This window comes from Narcine bancroftii, chromosome 1, assembly GCF_036971445.1.
Source record: "Narcine bancroftii isolate sNarBan1 chromosome 1, sNarBan1.hap1, whole genome shotgun sequence".
In the NCBI taxonomy this organism is placed as follows: domain Eukaryota; kingdom Metazoa; phylum Chordata; class Chondrichthyes; order Torpediniformes; family Narcinidae; genus Narcine; species Narcine bancroftii.
In genome coordinates, this window is record NC_091469.1 from 198,590,891 (window position 1) to 198,618,798 (window position 27,908).

Here is a 27,908-nt window from a genome sequence, read left to right on the forward strand (position 1 = left end):
ATTTCTTTCTTTTGTACATGTATCTTTTTCTGAAAAATTTATTTAATTCACGTATGCATTAAAAAAACTTAACATAAATTTCTTATTCGAGTATAATAAAAAATTAATACATAGTGATTTTAAATGTTTTCCTTACTCCCATCCTCCCCCCTCCCCCAACAACCCAATAGAAAAGAAGAAAGGAAACATCTGGATAGTAATTATAAAAACTTACTAAAACTATCAAAATAAAATCTATCATATCTTAATTTTCTTGATTTAATTTTAGGAGTCGGAAGATTCAGGTTGGACGATAACAACTTCATTCCTACAATTTGTAAATATGATTCGCAATTTTTAAAAAAAATTCAAAGTTGTTACATAAATTATATGTAATTTTTTTTCAAGTGGTATACAACTACCTATTTCAGTCTGGCCATTCCCAAATACACATCTGACTTCCAAGTTACTACCACAAATTTTCTAGCTACTGCTAGGGCTATTTTAACAAATTCTTTTTGATATTTATTTAATTTCAATTTCAATTTTCTATCAAAAATATTTCCAAGTTAAAAAATTTGGATCTTGAGGAAACTTAACTTTTGTAACTCTTTCCAAAAATAAACCTAGTTCTGTCCAAAAGGGTCTTAATTTTGAACATTCCCATGTAGTCTGTAAAAAAAAAAGTATTTATTTCTTTATTGTATTTGAAACATTTACCTGAAAAATCAGAATTTAATCTATTTAAGTTCTTTAGCGTAAGATATAGTTGATGTAAAATTATATTGTACCATTTTATACCGAACATTAATTGTATTAGTCATACTCTCCTGTCAAAGTTCTAACCAAGTTTCCTCTTGAATATTTATTTTTTAATTTTTATCCCACCTTTGCCTTGACTTATGAAACTCCTGGTTTATTTATTCCTTTTTGCAAACTTCTATACATAATTGAAATAAATTTTTAATATTTATATCTGTGATTAATTGTTCAAAATAACTTTGTTCAGGAAATATCAAATCTGGACCTAAATTTTCTCTTAAATATGCCTTTAATTGATAATAAGAGAATATTGTATTTTTTTGAATTCCATACTTACTTTTCAATTCCTCAAATGTCATTAAAGTTGAACCTTGAAAACAATATTTTATTGTCTTGATTCCCTTGTTAAACCAAATATCAAAAGGTTTATTATTTATTGTAAAAAGAATAAGTTGATTCTGACTCAATATCATTTCTAGTATATGAAAATTTTTTATTTCCATTTCTGAATATATTTTACTCCATATTTTAGAGAGATGTTTTAACAAAGGAATATCTCTATTTTCAATAAAAATCTTATCATTCCATTTATATATAAAATTATTTGACTTATCTTCTCCTATTTTATTCATTTCTATCTGAATCCATACAGGCTTCTCTCCCTCTTGAAAAAAAGTAGAGAGAAACATCAGCTGGGCTGCTCTATAATTATTTTTAAAATTTGGTAATTGCAGTCCTCCTAATTTAAATTTCAATGTTAATTTTTCTAATGCAGTTCTTGCCATTTCCCCTTTCCAAATAAATTTCCTTACATATTTATTTAGTTCTTGAAAAAATTCTGATGGTATAAATATAGGTAGCATTTGAAATAAATACTGTAGTATAGGGAATATATTCTTTTTTATACAATTAACTCTTCTAATTAATGTTGTAGGTAGTTCCTTCCATTTCCGTAAATCTACATTCTTAAGCAATGGTGTATAAACAAATTTAAATAAATTATTTAAATTGTTATCAATTTTAATACCTAACTACTTAATTGCATCTCTCTGCCACTTAAATGGACTTTCCTTTTTACACTGCTCTTAATCTGCCTTTACTATAGGCATTATTTCACTTTTATCATAATTTATTTTAAAGCCAGATTCTACACCATATTCTTTTAATCTTAAATGCAATTCAGTCAAATATATTATAACATCATCTGCTAATAAACTAATCTTATGTATTATGAGCCCAGAGGACCCATAAACCCAGCAGAAATAGGAATTCATGAAGACAAATGGTTACTGAAAACAAAAGTTGCTTTTAATTATCTTTAAACATGAAAACAGGATCACACTTTAACTTATCACTATTAACTAACCTAGCTTAACCCCCTTCTAATTCTAAGTGCATGTATATGTAATGTGTGATGTAAATTCAGAAAAGTTCTTTGATTCACAGTCCAATCTCACTTCTCACTCCTCCAAGTTCACTGGTTGTAGGTATCTTATACTATGCAAAGAATTTAACATTTATGAAGTTCACTAGGCTTTGGTGCTTGAAAGGTAAATGGTTACCGCTCAGGAAGGTTCTTGTCAGTTTTCAGAGAGAGATTTGTTGTTCCTGGACATCATCTGATCCTTTATAATCAGCAATGTCAGTGTCTTGCTGAAGAAACTTGCCCCCTCAAGATTTTCCAGATGATAATATCTTTCTTTCAGGTCATCACAGAGTTCCTTTTTTTTTCCACTTATTTCAAGTGAAACATTAGGCAGCCAATCCTCTCCTCTTGCATGAACCACAGGGGCTTTGACCTGGCTGATCTAAGCAGACACAACCTGTCTTCCAAATGGGGTTTTTCCACAACCTTGCCAGCTTGTCCCATTCCAGTCCCAGCTGCTGCTGCTGACTGTAAAACTGCAGAACTGATCTCTTTCTCTCTCTCAGAGAAAAAGCTATTTAACTCCCTTTGCTTGCAAAAACCACATAACCCTCTTAGAACAGCAAGCTGCACTCCCAGACAGCCTGAAACTCCGAACTACTCATCAGATCTCTTTCATCTGTTGCTTTTCAAAACAACAATCCATTAGTGAACTCTATTGGGCACTCCCCAAAGTTTTTGCAAAGGCCCTCAGGATCCAGCCTGTCTGGCTTGAGCAGAGCTCCAGTATTTTAAATGAGATCTGTTTTGAAGTGTTTATATGTGACCTGCACTAAAAAAACTGCCACATTTTATCTCCCAAAAACATATCTATATATAATATAACTACAACATAATCTGTCATATATGCTCTTTGCTATCTACTTTAATATCATTATCAAGTCTAATTAATTCTTCCAAAGGCTCTATTCCTAAAATAAATAATAAAGGTGACAATGGACATCCTTGTCTACTTGATCTAGTCAATGAAAAAGATTCTGATATTTTCCCATTCGTTACCATTTTCGCTTTAGGTTTATTATATAGAGCACTGACCCAATCTATACATATGGGTGGTATTCCAAATTTACTTAAAACTTTAAATTAAAAAATCCCACTCAATCCATCAAAAACATTTTCAGCATCTATAGTAACTACTACACTAGGTAGCTCTCTTAGATGTGCTAAATGTATTATACTCATTAACTGTGCTACATTATCTGCTAATTTTCCTTTTTAACAAATCCAGTTTGATCAATACTTATTAATTTAGCTAAATATTTCATTATTCTCTTTGCCAACATTTTAGATATTTTATAATCTGCATTTAACAATGAAATACTGAAAAACCTCACAAAGATTAGCGTGTACAGAGCCGTTGTCATACCCACACTCCTGTTCAGCTCCGAATCATGGGTCCTCTACCGGCATCACCTACTGCTCCTAGAACGCTTCCACCAGCATCGTCTCCGCTCCATCCTCAACATTCATTGGAGCGACTTCATCCCTAACATCGAAGTACTCGAGATGGCAGAGGCCGACAGCATCGAATCCACGCTGCTGAAGATCCAACTGCGCTGGGTAGGTCACGTCTCCAGAATGGAGGACCATCGCCTTCCCAAGATCGTGTTATATGGCGAGCTCTCCACTGGCCACCGTGACAGAGGTGCACCAAAGAAGAGGTACAAGGACTGCCTAAAGAAATCTCTTGGTGCCTGCCACATTGACCACCTCCAGTGGGCTGATATCGCCTCAAACCGTGCATCTTGGCGCCTCATAGTTCGGCGGGCAGCAACCTCCTTTGAAGAAGACCGCAGAGCCCACCTCACTGACAAAAGACAAAGGAGGAAAAACCCAACACCCAACCCCAACCAACCAATTTTCCCCTGCAACCGCTGCAACCGTGTCTGCCTGTCCCGCATCGGACTTGTCAGCCACAAATGAGCCTGCAGCTGACGTGGGCATTTACCCCTCCATAAATCTTCGTCCGCGAAGCCAAGCCAAAGAAAATAAAGAAAGAAGAAAAAGAAGGTATATACAATGATGGATCTTTCCCATTTTTCAGAATCACATATTATTGTGTTTTAAATTATTCTGGTAAATCATTCGTCTCTCCCACCTGTTCTAATATTTCCTTAAATGGAGGAATTAAATCTTTAAATGCTTTATAAAATTCAGGGGGAAAGCCATCTTCTCCTGGAGACATTATTTTGTAAAGAACCAAATGCTGCTTTAACCTTCTTTTGAGTAAATGGAATAGCCAATACTCTTTTATCTTCCATATCTAATTTTGGGAAACATATTTTAGACAATAATTCTTTTTTATTATCTTTTTTCTTTTTTTTAAACTTTATATATTCGTTCAAAATACAGATAATAGGTATCATATATAACAATAAACAAAGCATGAACGTTACATTTTATATATATAAAAAAAAGAAAGAAAAAAAAGGAAAGAAACCCCCCCCCCCTCTTTCAGCCAACTCTCCTAAGGAGAGCCATAAAGAAAAAAATAAAGAAAAGTAAAGCATACATATTAAAATCTAGTCAATATGAATCAAAATGTAAATATTCTGAATATAACAACCACCTATTAATAAAAAAACTATAGTCATCCATGAAACATATGTAATTTTTTCCATTATTAAACAATATTTCATCTCATTATGCCATCTATTAATATCAATCATATTCGTATCTTTCCACGTACTAGCAATACATTTTTTCGCTACAGATAGCGCTAAATACACAAAAACAAATTGAAGTTTATCTAGTCCCAAACCGCATGAAAAAAAATTCCAACAGCATTACCACATCTAAAATACAAATCTGATTCCTAAAGACCATATTTTTTCAATTTTTCAGGTGTTAAATATAATTGATGTAAAAAATTATAATTAATCATTGCATAACGTGCATTTATCAGTCTAGTTACACTATCATAACAAATATCTGACCAATCATCCTCGGAAAAAATAAAACCAATATCGACTTCCCATTTACCTTTAAATTTATCCCAACCCTTTTTATCCATACTGTCCTGTAATATTTGATACATAACTAAAATATAACCCTTCTCTGGTACCCTCATAAAAACAGTCTCCAATTTAATCATTTCAGGTAAAATCATATCTCTATCGAACACATGTTTTACCAAAGATCGAACTTGATAAAAATACACTTACGCTTAATCAGACTGTTTAAACCTCGAACATTAAAAGCAGCAAACTTCAACTTTGACATATCCGCTAATATTACTAAAAACTAATAATATCAATATATAAAGACTCAGATCAACGTAAATAGGCTCTCCAAAAGGAGAAAAAGGAACCACAAATTAAAGTCTAAATAAAATGAAAATAAAAAAAGATAAAAAGGAAAAAAAACCCAAAAAACTACCAAAAGGTAGTAATCCCTAAACAAAAGTTGGGTGTGGATCACCCACCAGTGGCTGATGACTAGTAGAACATAGAGCAAATTTCTCCCTCCCCAGCCAAACAAAGAATGACAAGATATCATAATGACATAACAAGAAAGTAAAAATAAAAAAGTTCTTCTATTCATCCAAGAGATTCCAGACTCAGCAATCCCATTTCAAGGAAACGGACTCTTTCCAATCCCATTTCTCCCATTTCTGCCATTTCTTCCATTTCCAGAACAACCAGATTTTTCTTTAGGAGACAATGGTGGGCTACGTCTTTGTACTCTTACATCTGGCAATGAGTCAGCAAAACTCATTGCTTCACGCTCATTTTCAAAAAACCGAGATTGAAAGTCTCCACAAAACACCTTCAACACTGCCGGATAGCGAAAAGTAGACTTATAAACCTTTACGCCACAAAACTTCTTTAACTGGATTAAATCGATGCCGATGCTGAATAACCTCTTATCTCAAATCAAGACAGAAAAAAACTCTACTATTCTGAATCATTAACGGAGCTTGTTGTTGTCTCGCATTTTGCACTGCTAAACGAAGTATAATTTCTTTGTCCAAATAATTCAAACATCGAATTATCATGGGTCTCGGTGGTTGACCAGGCAGAGGTCTTCTTCTTAAGGCTCTATGAGCTCTTTCCAATACCAGACCTCCAGAGAAAAATTCCTGCCCCAGTATTTGTGGAATCCATTCGGTAAAAAAACGAAGAGGATCTTGTTCTTCCATACCTTCTGGCAAACCAACAATCTTCACATTATTCCTTCTACTTTGATTCTCCAAATAATCTACTTTCCTCTCTAACTCCCTCTGATGTTCTCGCAATTCTTTAACGGATTTTTCCACCTCCAACACTTTTTCTGTATTAGAAGCCACTTGTTGTTGACATTTCAAAAAATCAGCCTGAAATTGTTTAAAATCCTCACAAGATGCTTCCACACGTATTTTAACTGTATCCAGTTCCAAACTGAACCTCTGAGACATTTCATTCAGCATAGACTGAATGATAAGGCTTAGCTGTTTACATTGTAATTCAGAAAAGCTCAGCCCTGCTTTCTCTTGCGCAGTGGCAGAACCAGGTAACTGCAGCTCCTGCTGCATCTCGACAACAGGCAGTTTAACAGTTTTACTACGGGTCTGGACTCCCAGCGATGGCACCTCGACTTCCTCAGGGGGCCGACGCTGTTCTCCCCCCGCAACCCGTTGTTGCTTCAAAAACTCACAAAAAATACCAAAATATTCAGATTGGAGTATATCCTGGGGTATTTCAAGCAATGGGTAATCTTCTTGCGTGCCCCCTCCGTTAAAGTCGGCAGGCTGCCAGGATCGGGATCCACATCGGGGGCACACGCACCTTCCTTCTGAGAACGGGTAATTCCAGCGATGTCCTTCTCCTGGTGAGTAGTAGTCATTTTTTCAGCTCCCACAGGCAATCTTTGTGGTTTAGGCTTGAAAGAAAGCAAACTTGAAATTGTAGCAGACTGTTTAGGCTCTAAATCTTCAACACTCTAAAAATGTAGTTTCTTCTGTACTTGAGGTTTAATCTTTTTACCATTAATAGCCATAACAATTCCTTGATACTTTAAACTAAGTTTTTAAAAATTTAAACCGGAAAACAAAGTGTTAAAAACGGGTTCTTAAAAGTCTGGCCAGAGAAGTCGAGATTACACGTCTAGACTCTATGCCATCTTGCCACACCCCCTTTATTATAATCTTTTAATGATTCTAACTGATATAGAGTTTTATAAAACTCTTTAAATTTTTTATTTATTGTGATTTATATATTATCCGATTGATTCTTTCTTAGTTGCTATAATTATCCTAGAAACTTGTTCTGTTTTTAATTGCTCTCTCTCCTAACTCATAGTATCTTTGCTTAGTTCTTATATCTCTCTATTTTATGTTTGCAAAGTATTATACTTTAATTTCTTCTTTAACAACATTCTTTTTTTTTCTTCATTTGATGGTAGATGTCAATGTTTTTCTAAATATTATTTGTTTGTCAAGTTGTTCTACTTCTTGCATATATTTTTTAATCTTAGATGTATAACTTATTATTTGACCTCTTAAACATTTTAAACTGGTTAGATATGCTTTCATTCCATCCCATAAAACAGACTTATTCATTACTGAATTAGAATTAATTTAAAAAAATATCCATATTTACTTTTCCATAAATTCACAAAAATCCTTTTTAACAAGATAGAATTAAATCCCCTATCTATAAACTGATTTCTCTCTTCTATTGATATTGCTAAGAAGAAAGGTGAATGGTCTGATTAAATTCTTGCTTTATACTCTACTCTTTTTTTATGCTTCCTTGCAATTGAGCCAATTATTAAGAAAAAATCAGTTCTAGAATAAGAATCATGTCTTTTCAAATAATAAGAATAATCCTTTTCTTTTGGGTGAATTTTCCTCCCTATATCTATTAATCTTTCATTAATGACTGCATAACTTTGGCAGCTTTACTTTTAATAACATTTCTCCCAGATTTATCCAATAATAGGTTAAGACAAGCATTGAAGTCTCCTCCTATTAGCATTTGCTAAATTCAAAAATGTTACTTGCACAAATTTCTCATCATCTATATTTGGTGCATATATATTCAAAAAAGTCTGAAATTCAGAAAAAAAATCTGACAATGTACCATTATATATCTGTCTACTGGATCTGTAATAATACTTTGTATTTTAACTGGAAGGTTTTAATTAATTCAAAATTGCTACTCCTCTAGCTTTGGAGTTGAATGAAGATGCAACAACATGTCTTACCCAATCTCTTTTCAATGTTTGATGTTCCACTTCAGTTAAATATGTTTCTTGTAAAAGAGCAATATCCACCTTCATCTCTTTCATATATACCATTATTTTTTTCTCTTAATTGGATTTTAACCCCATTAATATTAATATTTACAAAATTTGCCATTTCACCCATTGCTTATTATGATAATAAAACCATCTCTCATCCATACCTCATCACTTCCAACACCTAATTCTACTACATGTTTCATATATAACACTTTTCTTATCAGCTATTCCAGAGGTATAGATCATAAGAAAAAAAGAAGAAACCCTGTAAAGATAGGAAAAAAAGAGAAACCTCTTCTAATGTTGTTACACAGAGAAACAACATTACTCCCCTTCATGTTACGGGCAGTGGCTTGTGCCACAAATGCACGCATGAATTAGCAGCCATCAACCCCTCCATCCAAGCTCTCCCAAACATTTATCACATTTCATTTACTTAAACAAATCACCCTTTATCAATTAAAAATGTAAGTTAAGAACGTCTTTCAGATAGCGCTCTGCTGCTCAACTCTCATCTCTTCTTCATGACAAGTATCTGGCAATGAGTCAGCATATTGTTTAGCCTTCTTTGATTCAACAAAAAAATTATTTTGACTTCCTGAAATGAAAACCTTCAGAGTGGCTGGATATCTTAAAACAAATGCATAACCTTTATCCCACAGTACATTTTTAATTGGATTAAATTCCTTTCTTTTCACGTGTATCTTGAGAACAGTTTTTGGCACTACCAATTAGGTAGAAATTCTGCCTGGCCCGTAGGAGAAAGAATCTCAGGGTTGGGGGGGACATCACGTGATGCCATGAGAAGCACCATGCAACCTATCGACTCTTGCAGGATCAATTAAAAAAAGATCATGTTGAGAAAAGTTAATTTAGTAAAACTATTTTAAAGTAATCAACAGAAGAAAAAGAGATATTGCCAAAAAAAGAAGAGTTCAAATGAAAAATTGGGCTCCCTTGTTGATGAAACGGGCGCTGAAGTCTTCTCCGGATCCCCTGGTGAAGACCCTGGTGAGGGACTTTCCTCCGGAACTCTCTACGTGGCACTCCATAAAGATGGCACCAGAGGACAAGTTAAAACTACCGCTCATGTGGGAGAGGTCAAGCATGTGCTACAGAAGAAAAAAACTGGAAAAAAAAACTGAGTCTCTTAAAGGGGCAATCTGGCCTTTCGGCTTCTAAGTAAGAAGGTGACACTTCTCCAGTGGAGGAGGCTTCAGAAGAGTATGAGAGTGAAAAAGAAATGTCAAGTTCAGAAGAGAAATGATTTAGAGGCAAGAAAAATATTTTTAAGGAAGAAATTAGTAAATTTGAAAATAAAATAGATGGGCTTTCTATAGCTTTGGAGAATAATTTTAAACTGTTACCTGCAGAACTGAAGCAATTTAAAACAGATTTGACAAAGGTGATAAATAATGTTTCACATAGAGTTGATAAATTGGAAAATAAAATTCAAGATGTTCACGAAGAAGTATAACACATTGAAGAGAGGACTAATATGAATGAAGATACAATGACCAGTTTGATCTCTATGAATGAAAAACTGTTGGAGAACGTTGGTATTCTGGAAAATTATAGTAGAAGAAATAATGTTAAAATTGTGGGTATGTCTGAAAGCAAAGAAAGACAAGGTGTGATTCGTTTATTACAAGAATGGATACCGAAGTTATTTGGAGAAGAACATTTTGAGGATAAGATTGAAATTGAGAGAGCTCATAGAGCTTTGGGACCAAAGCCAGGTCCAAGCCAGAGACCCCGATCTATCCTGGTTAGATTTTTGAACTATCAGGGATAGTGAGAGACTTCTTGGTCTCGTAATGAGAAGAGCTAGAGAATGTGGACCTTTCAGTTATGAAGGGGATAAGATTTTTTTAAATCTAGATTTGTCAAAATCTATTGAAGAAAAGGAGAAAATTTAATCCAGTTAAGAAAGTTTTATATGATAAAGGTTAAAGATTTGTCTTGCATTACCCAGCTATTTTAAAAATATTTGTATGAAATCAACAGAATGTGTTTTTTTAAACGAGTCCTATACAAGCCAAAGAATATCTGAGAATCTGTCTAAAATTCATGTAACAGAGGGCACTGATTTGTGGCAATGAATTTGATGTATAAAGAGAGAGGGTGTTACCCCCTTTTCTCTTTTTTTCTTCTTGATGGATGAAGAATTTTTATATTGGATGGAATTGCTGGTTAGATAAAAAGTTTTTTTTCTCGGAGGGTTGGGGGATGTGTTTGTTTGATTTCTGGCAGCCACGTGTGTTTTCATGGTTTGTCCTTGACCCATAAAATGGAGTGTTGTAGTGCTAGTTTTTCTAGCACTTGGGGAGGGATTTTTGTTTTACTTTTCTTTTTTCTTCCTTTCTACCCCAGTCTGTTGGCTGTACAATGAGTCTAGTGCCATTTTAGGGTCGCTGGCCCTTTAGGCTGCTTTAGCTGTTCGTCCACCAGTTCACTTGCTGGGGCCAGTGCTGCTGCGTGGTCTACTGGCTTTATGTTGCCCTTGCCGCCTGGACCGCTGGCTTGCTCACTGCAGCGGCAGGCCACCACAACCTAGACTTTATAAGCAGTTGTTAGAATATGGAAAAGTTTCAGGATATAAAATAAATTGGGATAAAGTGAGGTAATGGAGTTGGAACAGGAGGATTACTCACAATGACGAAAAGACATTCAATTTAAAAGGACCGATAAAATTAAATATTTAGGTATACGTACTGATAATAATTCAAAAAATTTATATAGTTTAAATTATATTCCATTATTTAAGAAAAAAAATGAAGATTTAAGAAGATGAGTAAATTTACCTATTACTTTAATTGGAAGAGTCAATTGCATTAAAATGGATATTTTTTATGAGAATTCAATATTTATTTCAGACTTTACCTATTTCCATACCTCAAAACTTTTTGCAGAATCTAAATAAACAAGTTAGGAAATTTCTTTGGAAAGGGAAAATGGTAAGAAAATCATGAACATGGAAATACAAATGAGAAGGATTACAACTTCCTAATTTTAAGAATTATTATAAAGCAGCACAATTAAAATTTCTTGTTTCTTTACTTTGGAAAATTAAACCATCATGGGTGGAAATCAAATTAAATAAGATTGAAGAAACTATACCTGAAGAATTTATTTATAATTGGGGACAGAGGTTGATGACAGTTAATAGAGATGCTACAATATTGAAACATCTGCTTAATATTTAGAATAAAATTAAATTATAAATTTGGGGGACATCCGATGCGCTCTAGTATTTGCCAAAGCCCTTTCCTGCTCACGGTGTCGAAGGCTTTGGTGAGGTCAACAAAGGTGATGTAGAGTCCTTTGTTTTGTTCTCTGCATTTTTCTTGGAGCTGTCTGAGGGCAAAGACCATGTCAGTAGTTCCTCTGTTTGCGCGAAAGCCGCACTGTGATTCTGGGAGAATATTCTCGGCGACACTAGGTATTATTCTATTTAGTAGAATCCTAGCGAAGATTTTGCCTGCAATGGAGAGCAACGTGATTCCCCTGTAGTTTGAGCAGTCTGATTTCTCGCCTTTGTTTTTGTACAGGGTGATGATGGTGGCATCACGAAGATCCTGAGGCAGTTTACCTTGGTCCCAACAAAGCTTGAAAAACTCATGCAGTTTGGCATGCAGAGTTTTGCCGCCAGCCTTCCAGACTTCTGGGGGGATTCCATCCATACCTGCTGCTTTGCCACTTTTCAGTTGTTCGATTGCCTTATATGTCTCATCCAGGGTGGGAACCTCATCCAGCTCTAGCCTTAGGGGCTGTTGAGGGAGCTGGAGCAGGGCGGAATCTTGGACTGAGCGGTTGGCACTGAAAAGAGATTGGAAGTGTTCTGACCATCGGTTGAGGATGGAGATCTTGTCGCTGAGGAGGACTTTGCCGTCTGAGCTGCGCAGCGGGCTTTGGACTTGGGGTGAGGGGCCGTACACAGCCTTTAGAGCCTCGTAGAAACCCCTGAAGTCGCCAATGTCCGCGCTGAGCTGGGTTCGTTTGGCGAGGCTAGTCCACCACTCATTTTGGATCTCCCGGAGTTTGCGCTGAAGATGGCTGCATGCGCGACGGAAGGCTTGTTTCTTCTCTGGACAGGACGGCTTTGTAAGGTGAGCCTGGTGGGCACTCCTCAACATGATTATCCAACTGCACGAAAACCAACAAGGTCGGGTCAGATACAGCAATGAGCTCTCTGAACCCTTCTCCATTAACAATGGCGTGAAGCAAGGCTGTGTTCTGGCACCAACCCTCTTTTCAATCTTCTTCAGCATGATGCTGAACCAAGCCATGAAAGACCCCAACAATGAAGACGCTGTTTACATCCGGTACCGCACGGATGGCAGTCTCTTCAATCTGAGGCGCCTGCAAGCTCACACCAAGACACAAGAGAAACTTGTCCGTGAACTACTCTTTGCAGACGATGCCGCTTTAGTTGCCCATTCAGAGCCAGCTCTTCAGCGCTTGACGTCCTGCTTTGCGGAAACTGCCAAAATGTTTGGCCTGGAAGTCAGCCTGAAGAAAACTGAGGTCCTCCATCAGCCAGCTCCCCACCATGATTACCAGCCCCCCCACATCTCCATCGGGCACACAAAACTCAAAACGGTCAACCAGTTTACCTATCTTGGCTGCACCATTTCATCAGATGCAAGGATCGACAATGAGATAGACAACAGACTCGCCAAGGCAAATAGCGCCTTTGGAAGACTACACAAAAGAGTCTGGAAAAACAACCAACTGAAAAACCTCACAAAGATAAGCGTATACAGAGCCGTTGTCATACCCACACTCCTGTTCGGCTCCGAATCATGGGTCCTCTACCGGCACCACCTACGGCTCCTAGAACGCTTCCACCAGCGTTGTCTCCGCTCCATCCTCAACATCCATTGGAGCGCTTACATCCCTAACGTCGAAGTACTCGAGATGGCAGAGGTCGACAGCATCGAGTCCACGCTGCTGAAGATCCAGCTGCACTGGATGGGTCACGTCTCCAGAATGGAGGACCATCGCCTTCCCAAGATCGTGTTATATGGCGAGCTCTCCACTGGCCACCGTGACAGAGGTGCACCAAAGAAAAGGTACAAGGACTGCCTAAAGAAATCTCTTGGTGCCTGCCACATTGACCACCGCCAGTGGGCTGATATCGCCTCAAACCGTGCATCTTGGCGCCTCACAGTTTGGCGGGCAGCAACCTCCTTTGAAGAAGACCGCAGAGCCCACCTCACTGACAAAAGGCAAAGGAGGAAAAACCCAACACCCATCCCCAACCAACCAATTTTCCCCTGCAACCGCTGCAATCGTGTCTGCCTGTCCCGCATCGGACTTGTCAGCCACAAACGAGTCTGCAGCTGACGTGGACTTTTTACCCCCTCCATAAATCTTCGTCCGCGAAGCCAAGCCAAAGAAGAAGAATTATAAATTGATGGAAATCTTTTATTGTTAAAAATGCCATTGATTGACCTTTTAATTTTTTTAAAAGATGAACCTTTTTGAATATTTGGAATAATAAAGGAATTTCTAGGAGATTGTTACGATGATGTCATTTGATCAATTAAAAATCAAGTATGATATTCCTTGCAACAAGTTTTTTGTTATTTTCAATTAAGTGTTTATTTAAGAGAGAAATTAGGATCTGATATGAATTTAAAGGATCCTACAGATTTAGAACAATTAATTGTTGATTGAATGGCTAAAAAATTTAACTCATTAGCATACATGCTGTTACAAGAAAAAAACACCTAAATTAGGTTTGTTTAAATCAAAGGAAAGATGGGAACAAGATTTAAAAATCAGTAGATCAACAGGTTTGGAAAGATCTATGTAAAGAAGTTGTATCTAATACAATTAATGTAAGATATGGATTACTTCGTTATAACTTTTTACACCAATTGTATATTACGCCTCAGAAATTGAATAGATGGAAATTGAAAACATCGGATCAATGTTTTAAATGTGGAAAGGATGTTGGAACTTTTGTTCATTCTACATGGTCTTGTTCAAAGGCTAAATCTTTTTTGGATTTCCATTAGTAAGTTTTTACAACAAATTATGGGTGTTGTTTTTTCATTAAATCCTGAATTATTGTTGGTGGGAAATTTTGAGAACATTTCTCCTAAATTATCTTTATCCGATTTTCAATTGAAATCTGTTAAATTAGCTTTGGTGATAGCAAGGAAATGTATCGATGTTACCTGGAAATCAGATGTTTCATTAACATTAGGAAGATGGCAAACAGAGATTCAAAGTTACATTCCATTAGCAAAAATTATATATAATTTGAGAGGTAAATATTCTGTATTTTTTACACGTTTGGAGCCTGTATGGCTCGAATAATTGGATTAAAATTATAAATAGTTTCTTTGAATCCTCCAAACCAGTGAAGTTTTCCATGAAAATGAGTAAGGGCTTTAGTAGAAAAATGTTTTTCTTTGAGATCCTAGGGTGTCCTCTGAAGCAATCCAAATCAATATATAGCTATATTGTTAGGTATTTTAGATTTAGGATTTAGTTTAGTAGGGTTAGTAAGGATGAGGAGGGGAGGTGTGAGGGGATTAGTTGGGTTTTTTATATTTTATTCTTTATTATATATTAATCAACATATATTTGTAAACTCTAATATTATGGTTTATGATTTATTAATTGTTATAACCATCATATATGTGTTGATTTTCAAAAATAATCTCAGGGTTGTACTTGATGTCATGTATTCTGACAATAAATCTGAACTTTGAACTTTATTGAAGCTCAACTCATGCATGTAAGGGGAGAATGTTGCATCACCCTCCTGAACTGAGCCTTGTGAATGGTGGTCAAGCTTTAGAGAGTTAGAAGATAGATTATCACTGCAGGATCCTTAGCTCTTGCAGTTGCCTATTTGTGTGTCTGGCTACTCTAACTTTGTGAAGGAGATGGATAATTTCTAGATGCAAAAAACCATTGAAGACTACAAGGGGAGATTGTAAGCATATCATCTGATAGAAGATTGACTGCAATCTTATTGAATGGTGGAGCAGGCTTGAAGGACTGAGGTCCTACTGGTTCTCATCGTTTTCATTGTTTCTATATCAGCAAGTATTTATGCTCCTTGTCAAGGGGGTTTCTAAACACATACCCTGGATGTTCATGGAGGGGAAGCTGATAAAGGTAACTATCCACCACACTCACAAAGTCAGAATCATCTTTCCAGTCTCAGACTAAACCTATTGTTCTAATGCTGTGGGATCTGCCAGTCAGTGGCTATCCCAGGTGGTTCTCAGTCTGCTGTAGAGTGCTCCCACTCTTCTGTAACAGGCTGCATCACTTGCACAAGGCTGTATCGTGGTCTCAGCCTGTTTGTAGAAGGGTCCTCTTTGTTCTTCCTCAACCTCAATCCCAATGCTACAATTCACACTTAGCAATCTGACGTGGTAGGGAGACATGGAACAGGAATGTTCATTGTGACATTGTTACAGAAAGAATTTCCTCCAGACTGATAACTTCCTTCGACATTTGGTTTCTTATTAAGAAGTTTGTGCTGTCCTCAAAAGAATTGTATGTAGTAGTCAACAACAGTGCCCAGATTAGGCTCTGCAAATGCTGCAAAATCTTGAAGGAATGTGTAACTCAGTGGTTATTATAAGACTGGGGATCAGGCTGGTGTAACTAGCAGATGTTCTAAACTCAAACAATGTGGAAGCAGGCCGTTTGGCCCAGCATGTCTGTGCTGGCCATCATGTTTCTATCCATGCTAACCTCATTTTCCAGCTCCTGCCCTGTAGCCTTCTTTACCATGGAGTTTCAAGTGCCCATTAAAACACTTTGAGTGTAACTGCACCCTCCACTCCTCAGGCAGGGCATTCCTCATTTCAACCACCCTTTGAGAGTTTGTTTTCATCAAGCTCTCTCTAATTCTCGTCCCCCTATTTTAAACCTGTGCCTTCTGTTTATTGACAAGATTCTAACAATTCCCCCTCTTCATGGCCCCCTAATAATTAGTACGTACTTTTGTCTTCTCCAGTACAAGAAGAAACAAACCCAACATAAATGTTTCCCTTAACTGAAACCCTCCATCCCAGGCAACTTCTCCTATTTATGCTAATGACTCCCCATTCTCACTCTTTTCTGTTTCTCTCTTTCTTCGTTCCACCCCTTCCCTCTCTATTCACAGAACCACCCCCTCCCCCATTTGCTGATGTGCCCTCCCTTCCTTATTCACCTGTTACCCCCTATCTGTGGGACTATACTCCTCCCCTGCCCCTCCCCCACCATTTTGTTCAGGTGCCTGCCTACAATTTGCTCATACTTTGATGAAGGGTTCAAGCCCAAAATGTTGGTTCTGTATCTTTATCTTTGCTATATAAAGAACACTGTTTGACCCGCTGAGTTTCTCCCGCTTTGTGTTTTTACAACCACGGTGTCTGCAGACTTTTGTGTCCTGGTGAGTCTCCTCTGCACTCTCTCCAATGCAGGTACACCCTTCCTGTGGTGTAGCAACAAAACTGGCCACAATACTCAATCTGTGTCTTAACTGCTGGTTTATAAAGCTGTACCATAACGTCCCTGACTTCATTGACTCAGCATTCAGAATTCTAATTCTCAATGAACTGAGCAGAAATTCCTCCTCATCTTAAAAGGTTGATCCTTTACTTTGAAAGCTCACCCCTTTGTTCGAGACTCCTCACAGCATTTACCTTGTTAAGCCATCTCAGCATCTTATGTTTCAATGAGGCCAGCACTCATTCATAAATGCACCTCCTTAACCTCTCACTCATTTGGAATTCCTCTTGTCCAAGAACCAACCTATTGAATCTTCTTAGAATTGTTTCCAGTACACTTAATTACCTCCTTAAATGGGACAGAGGGAAATAATCATTGGATTAATCAGTATGCTGATGTTGGTATGATGTGAGGCTACGTCTTTCCATCAACACCCATGTTAAAGAATTATGTCATAATTGGATGTCATACAGTGTGTACTAGTTTAAAGTCTCAGGCAGTATGGATAGCCGCCTGTGGAAGTTTGTGCATTCTTCCTGTGTCTGTGTGGGTTTCTTTCGGGAGCTCCGGTTTCCTCCCACCCTTCAAAATGTGAGGGTTGTAGGTTCATTGGTGTATTTGGGCGGCACGGGCTTGTAGGCTAGAGGGGCCTGTTACCATGCTATATGTCTAAATTAAAAATTAAAGTTTGCATTCTCAACCAGAGGTGTTCATACATTTCTCTTATCCTTTCCTTTCAGTTCATCAAAATTACGTAGGCACAGACACAGAAAAGAATCCTTTCTTCCTTTCGGTTGTGCTTTCTGATCAAAACAATCAACGTGTGCCACAGTACCGTGCTATTCTCTGGAAGAAAACAGTAAGTACAGTGACTGGTGCAGCCAATACAGGGGTGTTCAGATCATTTGGATTTATGTAGCTGCAAGTGAAGGTTTTAACTATAGAGAAGTGAAAATGAAAGAAAAACCTGTAGATGCTGGAAATCTGAAATAAGAGTAGGATTCACAGAACGAAGAACAAAGTAAGTGCTTCATGTTGGAGAGAGTTACTCAGAATTGGAAACCTAAACCTTGGGGAAGAGAAAGGGTAAAAGCACAGCTACTGATTTATAAAACTTCATCAGGCTTGGAATACCACCAGAGGTCATGTGATTTCTTTATTGATGAATGACGCAACAAGTTTGAATATATCTACAGCCCTAATGCCATTGGAAAATATTTATTGAATCCTAATCCTTTTTTTTAATATTTTCTTTTTCATTTTCCATCAATAAAACAAGGAGATAACATCACAGACAGCTACAAAATGCACAGATACCCCCCAGCAATCTACGTACATGTGGTGTTTCTCCCCCCCACCCCTTAAAAAATGTGAAAAGAAAGAAAGAGGCAGGTGTGGTGTTGGCACTTCTGATGAGTGTCCATGGAGGCCGTGGAGCCCCCCCCCCATGTAATTTCTTTGGTTAATCCCCCTATTGGTATTTTTGTCGGGGTGTGGCTACAGTTGTGCTCCCGTGTACATCAGATATGGCTGCCATATTTTAATAATGGAGCTATGTCGGTTTCTAAGATTATATGTGATTTTTTTCCCATGGGAATACAGCTGTGTATCTCAGTAATCCACTGACTGATAAGTAGACGGGAGTCAGATTTCCAGGTCGCCGCTATGCATTTTTTTGCTATGGACAAAGCGATAAATATGAATTAATTTTGGGATTTGGTTAATTTGAAGCTTATATCCATAATGTTGATTGAATCCTTATCCTGGAAATGATAAATGAAAGGACATGGGTTAAGAGCAAAAGGTGAAAGTTTAAAGGGAACATTGGGAGGAATTTATTCACTCAGTGGGGGAGATATGACCCAATTGGAACAGTGAATGTTACAAGGAGTGAATCAAATGCTTCAGTAACAAATATGTGGCAAAGAAATAGGCCAAGACCAAGAGTAATTATAAATGAGGGAGAACTCTAGACATTTTGATCACTGTTACTTACAGAATTCTCCTTTTCCTCCACCAGGGGACACAGAAAATTTGCCTTCCTTACAGCCCTACAAAAACACTTTCTGTCAAATCTATTCTAAGGTATGTTTCCCTTGTGTTAATTTAATTTTGTGTTAAATTAGTAGATTTGGCTCCCACCAGGATCAGCTGGCCCACTGCCGGAGGGGAGAGGGAACCAATTTGCTGTGCTGGACAATGATGTCCTGAAACTTTGGGACTGACTCAGTGGCATCAGCCTCCTCTGGTGCGGCTGCACTTCAGAAACCCCTGCATCCGAGAGAACGGATGTGGAGGAAGTTGGTACTTGGTTGCTTGTATTAATGTCACGGTTGAACGACATACCTTGTGGCCAAAGATCGTTTACTTCTCCAATGAAACCAATCATGGCGGAAGCAAAAGACAACCCATGGAGGCTGCTCTATCGTACATTTAACAGAAGAATTAATTTCTACATCACATATGACTCAAATTCAATCCCAATTTGAGGCAGTAATGGATAATTTGCTCACAGTGGTACAATGTTCTCCAAAACTCATGCAGTGCCGATAGAACTGGGGACAGGTATGGGAGCAAATGAAAAGGCACAAAATCCTTCCCTCTGATTAGGGCTATTCCTTGCCTTTCAGATCCTTTGCTAAAGGAAGCATAATGCCCCTCATATCAAATGATTATTAAAGACATTTCACACATGACACATGTCCATGTGTAGGTGTAGAATAGCAGTTCATTTTATAATTTGGAGGTGTTGCAAGCAAATCAGTGGTTCCGTGAGTAGACCATTCCATCGCTGCCCCAGGGACCTGTTCCCTCACTGCGCCAGTCACCTGTTCCCTCACTACACCAGTCTGCTGTTCCCTCGCTGCCCCAGGGACCTGTTCCCTCGCTGCCCCAGGGACCCGTTCCCTCGCTGCCCCAGGAACCTGTTCATTCGCTACCCCAGGGGCCCGTTCCCTTGCTGCACCAGTCTCCCATTCCCTCGCTGCACCAGGGACCCGTTCCCTCACTGCCCCAGGGACCCGTCCCTCGCTGCCCCAGGGACCTGTTCCCTCGCTGTCCCAGTCTCCTGTTCCCTCGATGCCCCAGGGACCCATTCCCTCGATGCCCCAGGGACCCATTCCCTTGCTGTCCCAGGGGCCCATTCCCTCACTGCACCAGTCTCCCATTCCCTCGCTGGCCCAGACGCCCATTCTTTTGCTGCCCCAGACGCCCGTTCTCTTGCTGCCCCGGGACCCGTACCCTCACTGCCCCAGGGACCCGTTCCCTCGCTGTCCCAGTCTCCTGTTCCCTCGCTGCCCCAGGGACCCGTTCCCTCGCTTCCCCAGGGACCCGTACCCTCGCTGCCCCAGACCCCCGTTCTCTCGCTGCCCCAGGAGCCCGTTCCCTAGCTGTCCCAGCAAATAAATCCTCATTTCTTCATGTTATACCCTGCTGACTGTATTCCCATTTGATTATTATTGTCCCTGTGTGTTATTCATTCAAATTGCTTTCCATCTGTAATTGTTACATCTTGCCAACCTGCACTTAATTTATCTCTCCTAATCCTCTGACTTGCTTTGTAGTTATACTTCCAATAACTTCAAAGTTCAGATTTATTGTCAGAGTACATACATGACATCACATACAACCCTGAGATTCTTTTCCTGAAGGCCAGGCAGAATTGATCAGTAGTGCAAAAGACTGTATTCAGGACTGTATTATTATTATATTATGGACTGTATCCATAGACAAAAGTGAGAAATGTACTATGCAATAATGAAAAAAAATTCAGTAATAAATAATGTGCAAAGTAAAAGTCCTTAAATGAGTCCCTGATTGAGTTTGTTGTTGAGGAGTCTGAAGGTGGAGTCTGTTTCTGAACCTGGTGGTGTGTGTCTTGTGGCACCTATACATCTTGTATATGTCCTGGGTGGTATGGATTCTTGATCATTGCTGCTGCTCTCCAATGGCAGTGTTCCATGTAGGTTTTTGCGATGGTGGGGAGAGTTTATACTATGTCCACTACCTTTTCCAAGGCTTTCCACTCCGAAGTAATAGTGCCCCCATAACAGGCCATGATGAAACCCGTCAGCAGATTTTCCATTTAACATCTGTGGAAGTTTGCCGAGGATTTCAATGTCATTCCAAACCTCTACAAACTCCCGAGGAAGTAGAGGTGCTGACGTGCTTTCTTCATGATGCTATTGGTGTGTTGGGTCCAGGAAAGATCCTCTGGGAAAGTCAATCCCAGGAATTTAAATTTGCTCACCCTCTCCACCTCTGATCACCCATTGAGCACTGGATCATTCACCTCTGGTTTTCCTTTCCTAAAGTTGAAATGTGAGTCCTCACCTTGCATAGTAACAGTTTATGGATCTATTTATCAAATATTCTTTTTGGAAATCCAAAGTACACGACGCCAAATGATTCCTCTTTATTCTGCTCCATTTTATCACCTCAAACCGCACAAATAAATTTGCCGAACAGAGCTTCTCTTTCATCAAACCACATTGTTTCTGCTGGATATTCCTCAGCTTCTAATCGTTGCCACAGATCTGCGTACAAATCCAAGGATCACTGCTGCTGGGTTTAATGCACTGGAAATGATGATACAACTGCTGAAATTATGCCTGATTCAATTTTCTGTCTGTTACAAGTTTTGTATGTGGTTCTTGGGTTAAACAAATCACCCAGGGATGTCAAAAAATTGTTGAGCGGGTTTAGGGAGAGAAATCTCAGTCCTGAAACCATCCTAATGGAACTGCAGTGTAGATTTGAGGAGAATGGGATGAGCTGAGACGATAAAAGTAGTGAGCAGGTGCACATTACATTACGCACAACGCCTTGATCGCACAGTGAAAGGAAGACCTGCGTGAGATAAATTGCACTGGAGCACCTTCCGTCAACTTCCAATTTCTTTTACAGTGCCATGAACCTTGATAAATTTGAGAAAGGCCCCAGGGAAATATTTACTCCAGAAATACAAAAGGTAGGAATCTGCTTTGATAAAGGGGGGGTTGTTTTGATCATTTACATTCTGATTACAGTTTACTACTTTAAACAAAAAACTGTCTTCAATGTAGACTTCATCTCCTTACCGAGATACACTTTCGGTGTGCGTATTAGACAGAGAGGGGAGTCCTCAATTCAAGTAAGTTCCAACAAGTGTATTGATGGAGCTGACTCTTTTTGTGTATTCGGGTGTTGAATTCGGCCACGCAGACCTTGTTTAACAAGGACAACGTGGAGTGAAACACAAAAGTCCACAGGCTCTGTTACTGCAGTTGAAAGGCACAGGAATGAAGAAGGGATGCCAGCGAGTCTTGCAGCGTCCACAGGAGGTAAAATCGTTGCCTCCTATGGACACTACGAAACCAGCTGAGTTCCTTCGTCATTTCTAGCAAGGACAATGCGACAATGGAATGTTTGTTTTTAAAAAAACGATACCTCTGATTGAAGGTACATTGAAGAGAGATGATCCGATTCATTCAGTGCGCTGGGGATTTCCATCCTTTAAGTTTGAAACTATAATTCTAAATTTTATGATGTACTAATGCAATATTCAGCAATGAGATCATTGAACCTCGAATTAGGTAAAAGGTGGGATTGGGGGGGGTGGGGGGGGGTGGGAAAGGAGATTCCAATTTTAGGAATTTGAAGAGTAGAAAAGTACATTGCAGGAACAGACCCTTTGACTTAGGATCTGTTCTGAACATGATGCCAAACTATATCCCCGCATTTTAAAGATGAGAATTTTATGATGATTGTTTTGTTGTCAGTCTGAGAAATATATGGGATAAAGCCAGTGGACACTCAGCAAGTCAGGAAGTATCTGTGGAGTGGGAAACTGGGTCTGTGTTTTGGTTGCTGTTCTATTATCAAAACTGAAATGTGGGGATGAGTCTAAAATGATGCCCTCTCTCCCCACTCCTGACCCTCTGCATTTGGCTGACCTCTGACCTCCACTCCCTGGCTCATGATTTTGGTGCTCTGTTGTGTATCACCGTAAGCAGCCCTTGTGAAGGATGAACAGTTAGTTGGACACAGCAACGCAGCCATAGCCTTTGAACTTGTAGGTGCCAGACATTACTGTGCTACTGTAGGGCCTCACGTTGCTCCTTTTGTGCTTGACAGGATTTGCTGGTTCTGGAGGAACAGGAGGTGAGTGTGGTGCGAATGACAGGGTCTCTAGTCTAGACGTCTCATCCACACTGATGACCAGACGCTATCTGGCCACGTGCACATGGTTTCAAAGAGTTGCAGACCTTGGTAAAGAGAGAGAGAGAGAGAGAAGTGGCTTCCCCAAGAAGAAACGATACAGGGGAGGAAGACGTTATGGAGGACGGTTATAGGGTGGAAAGTTTTGCAAGGGGAGGCAGGAGTAGAGTGATAGGGAGAGGTTATAGGAAAGAGAAGGATGTATTAAGAGAGAGGGGTATATTGAGAAAGGGAAGGATATACATGGATGTGAGTTATGGGGAGGGATAGATACTGGGAGAGGAAAAGATCCAGGGAGATGGGTTAAAGGAAGAAGGAGGGATACGGGAAGTGGGGGAAAGAGATTATAGGGAAAGGATGGGTATGGGGTAGAGTGATCATGGGTAGGAAAGTTATGGGAAGAGTTGTTACAGGAGAAGAATGGATACAGGTAAAGAATTAAGGGGTGAGGGGTACAAGAGAAAGGGGCTACTCGGGTAAATAGAGGGGAAGTAATATTGCAGTGGTGGAAGAAGGAAGAGGAGAAAAGGTTGCAAGTGAGACAGAGCTGGAGAGACAGGGTGGTTGAGAGGAGAGCATGTTACAGAGAGAGTTGGAGAAGGAGGTGTCACAAAGCAAGGGGAGTTGAAGTAGCAGCATTCTGAACTGGTACAAAATTGGTGGGCGCTGCCCATACACATGGGTGAAATGGTGATCAGAAGAAAGCAGGAGAATGAGATTGAAGGGAAATGAACATCAGCCATGACTCAATAGGCCGAAGAGTCTTCTACTGCTACATCTTATTGAAAGGTGCAGAGATGTTGATATGGTCACAGCAGTGAGGAAGTTAAAAACCTTTCATCATGAAGGAGGGCAAGGAGGGGTAGAAGTTGTTGAAGGTAACAGATGGAGCAGAGAAAGGGAGGGATGGGTTTTGGGAGGGAGAGTGGTTTTAAGAAAGGAGTTTGCAAAAGGTGGGAACTGCAAGGCCATTTAGTGCAGGGTAGGGTGCAGAGACAGGGGGAGGAGCAGTGAGTGGTCCAGGGGATGGGGAGGAAGGGATTGTGGGACATGACGGATTGGGTTAGTGTTAGGGGGGAAAGGGTCTAAGAGAAGAGAATGGGTCCACGAGTAGGGACAGGTGCAGAGTGAGGAAGGGGCTACAGATAAATGATGGGGTAGAGGGTGAGAGGAGGAGTGAGCAGTATTAGGAGCACTATGTGCAGTGGGGTGTCCCGAGAAGAGGTGGCTCTGGGCGGATCTACAGATAGTACAATCTCCTGGAGAATTTCATTTTAACTAAGTAATACCATAGCAACGGGCAGCCATCCAGACCCAGGAGAGTAGCATGAGCTCATTGTTTGGATCGTCCTCTCCTTTAAACAACACTATTATCTGCCTTAATGAACAAGCTTAGATGTTGTTTGTCTTGTCCTCAATATGTTCTCCTTATAATGCTGCTCCATTTAGGATTTTGTAAACTATAAGTAACTTTTCCATCTCAATTGCCTTGTTTCATTACATTCCACTATTGCATGTAATAAACAGAACATTGCATGTAATAAACAGAACATTGCATGTAATAAACAGAACATTGCATGTAATAAACAGAACATTGCATGATTACCGTTGCACATTGCTGAATATTCTTCGTCTAACCAGGGATCAGTGAACTTTAAGTTTGGAGTTCTTTATGCCAAGGATGGCCAACTGACAGATGATGAGATGTTTAGCAATGGTAAGTGAGTATGTTCGTATATGGTGTGTGGATGAGTGTGTGTGTGTGTGTTTTTACATGGTGTATGTGGATGATGTGATGGTGCATATGTATTTGTGCATAGTTTTGTGTGTGTGGTATTTTGTGTACGCGCGGGTGTATGCATGCATGCATTTGTGTGTGCAGCATGTGCACACACGCATGGGTGAGCGTGTGCACAGTGTGCGTGTGTGCACTCACGTGTGAGAGGGAGAAGGGAAAATTGGAAGTGTCAATATTACAGTTGAACAAAGGGGGCAATGGAGCCATGAGGGAGGTGCTGGCCAAAGTTGACTGGGAAGATACCCTAGCAGGAATGACAGGGGAACAACAATAGCAGGTGTTTCTGGGAGTAATACAGAAGGTGCAAGGTCAGTTCATTCCAAAGAGAAAGAAAGATTGTAAGGGGAGTAAGGGGCGATCATGGCTGATAAGGAAAGTCAAGGATAGTATAAAAATAAAAGAGAAGAATTATAACAGAGCAAAGATGAGTGGGAAGCCAGAGGATTGGGAAACTTTAAAAGATAACTACAAAGGCAATACGGGGAGAAAAGATGAGGTAAGATAAGCTAGCCAAAAATATTAAAGAGGATAGTAAAAGCTTCTTTAGGTATGTGAACTGAAAAAAATTAGTTAAGATCAAAAGTTGGGCCCTTGAAGACAGAAACAGGTGAAATTATTATGGGGGAACAAGGAAATGATGGACAAATTGAACAGGTAGTTTGGATTTGTCTTCACTAGGGAAGACACAATCTCCCAGATGTAATAGTGGACAGAGGACCTAAGGTAACAGAAGAACTAAAGGAAATTCACGTTAGGCAGAAAATAATGTTGGGTAGACTCATGGGTCTGAAGGCTGAAAAATCCCCAGGGCCTGATGGTCTGCATCCCAGGGAACTTAAGGAGGTGGCTCTAGAAATGGGGAACATATTATTAATAATTTTCCAATGTTCTATAGATACAGTTCCTGCGGATTGTATGGTAGTTAATGTTATCCCACTCTGTAAGAAAGAATGGAGAAAGAAAACAGGAAATAATAGATCAGTTAGCCTGACATCAGTGGTGGGGAAGAAGCTGGAGTCAATTATAAAAGATGAAATAGTGGATAGCAGTAACAGAATTGGTCTGAGCATGGATTTACAAAGGGGAAATTATGCTTAACTCTAATCTTGTGGAATTTTTTGAGTATGTAACTACGAAAATTGACATGGGAGAGCAGGTGGATATAGAGTACCTGAACTTTCAGAAAGCCTTTGGTAAGGTCCCACATAGGAGATTGGTGGGCAAAATTAGAGCATATGATATTGAGGGTAGGGTATCGACATGGATAGGAAATTGGTTGGCAGACAGGAAACAAAGAGTAGGGATTAACGGGTCCTTTTCAGAATGACAGGCAGTGACTAGTGGGGCACTGCAAGGCTCGGTGCTGGGACCACAGCTATTTACAATATATAATAATGATTTAGATGAAGGGATTAAAGTAATGTTATCAAATTTGCAGATGACGCAAAAATAGGTGACAGTGTGAAATGTGAGGAGGATGTTATGAGAATGCTGGGTGACTTGGACAGGTTGGGTGAGTGGGCAAATGGAGTTTAATGTGGATAAATGTGAGGTTATCCACTTTGGTGGCAAGAACAGGAAGGCAGATTACTATCTGAATGGTGTCAAGTTAGGAAAAGTGGAAGTACAACGAGATCTAGGTGTCCTGTCCATCAGTCACTGAAACTAAGCATGCAGGTACATCAGGCAGTGATGAAAGCTAATGGCATGTGGGACTTCATAACAAGGGAAGTTGAGTATTGGAGTAGAGAGGTCCTTCTGCAGTTGTACAGGACCACATCTAGAGTATTGTGTACAGTTTTGTTCTCCACGTTTGAGGAAGGACATTCTTGCTTTTTTTTAAACTTTATTTAAATGATTTTTAAACAACATACAATCAAACATAACAAAAATAAATCAATTTTTATATATCTAAAAAAAACTAAACCCTACCCACCCTTCCACCCCCTCAGTCATTCCCCTTAACGGGAGCCAAAAATAAAAGTAAAACATAAAACATATACAATATTTCAAAGTATTTCCAAATTCATATATTCCAAATAAGGAGACCACATTTTAACAAAAAAAGAATAATTATCATGCAAATTACATGAAATTTTTTTCTATAATAATACAAGTTCTCAATTCATTAGGCCAACGTACTATTTTAATCTCCACATTATCTTTCCAAGTACTAGCTACACATTTTCGTGCTACAGATAACACTAAGCATACAAATGCAATTTGAAATTTATCCAACCTCATTCCCTTCAAAGAAACCATTTAGCCCAACAAAAAAATTGATGGGTCTAATGGTAATTTAATTTTAAATAATTTCTCCAAAACCAACCTAACCCCTTCCCAAAATGGTTGTACTTTATCCCAGGACCAAACTGCATGTAAAAAAGTTCCAGTACTTAATCCACATAACTGATGTAAAAAATTATAATTAACCAATCCATATCTTACATTTGTCAATTTAGTTACACTTTTATGACACATAACTTCCCAATTCTCTTGAGGGATAATATAAATTAAATCACTTTCCCATTTATTCTAGATATTTCAGTCTGGTTTATCCATATTTTCTTGTAACAATTGATACATATCCGAAATATAACCTCTCTTTGGTATAGAAGAAATCAAAGATTCAAATTTTGTTAACTTAGGCAAATTCATCCCTTTACCATAATTATCTTTTATCAAAGCTCTGATTTGATAATACACAAATAAAGAGTTTACCGATATATCAAATTTCTTCTTCAATTGATTAAAAGAAAGAAACTGACCTTCTTCAAAACAAAAATCTTGAACCATCTTTATACCCTGAGAATTCCATCTCTTCAAATGGTTATTAAACATTGAAAAAGAAATAAGCTGATTTTGATATAACGGAGTTCGAATTGATAATTTACCCTTTTTTCCTACAACCATATTTCTTTTAACTCATATCTTTAACCAATGTTTTAATACTGGCATATTACATTCCTGCAATAAATTCATATTCCACTTATATATAAACTGATGTACATCAACTTCAGAAATACAGGCCAATTCCACCTTCGCCCAACT

At 38.8% G+C, this 27,908-nt stretch overlaps 1 protein-coding gene across 3 annotated transcripts in view; it reads left to right on the forward strand.

The window, feature by feature from the left end:
• garnl3 (GTPase activating Rap/RanGAP domain like 3) overlaps nt 1-27,908 on the forward strand; it is a 393,291-nt gene that overhangs the window by 243,297 nt on the left and 122,086 nt on the right. For all 3 annotated transcript variants that reach the window (XM_069906232.1, XM_069906154.1, XM_069906300.1), the window contains 5 exons: nt 17,602-17,720; nt 18,882-18,946; nt 21,767-21,830; nt 22,976-23,002; nt 24,701-24,776. In XM_069906232.1, coding sequence (XP_069762333.1) covers nt 17,602-17,720; nt 18,882-18,946; nt 21,767-21,830; nt 22,976-23,002; nt 24,701-24,776 — 351 coding nt within the window. The remainder of the gene's footprint in view (nt 1-17,601; nt 17,721-18,881; nt 18,947-21,766; nt 21,831-22,975; nt 23,003-24,700; nt 24,777-27,908) is intronic.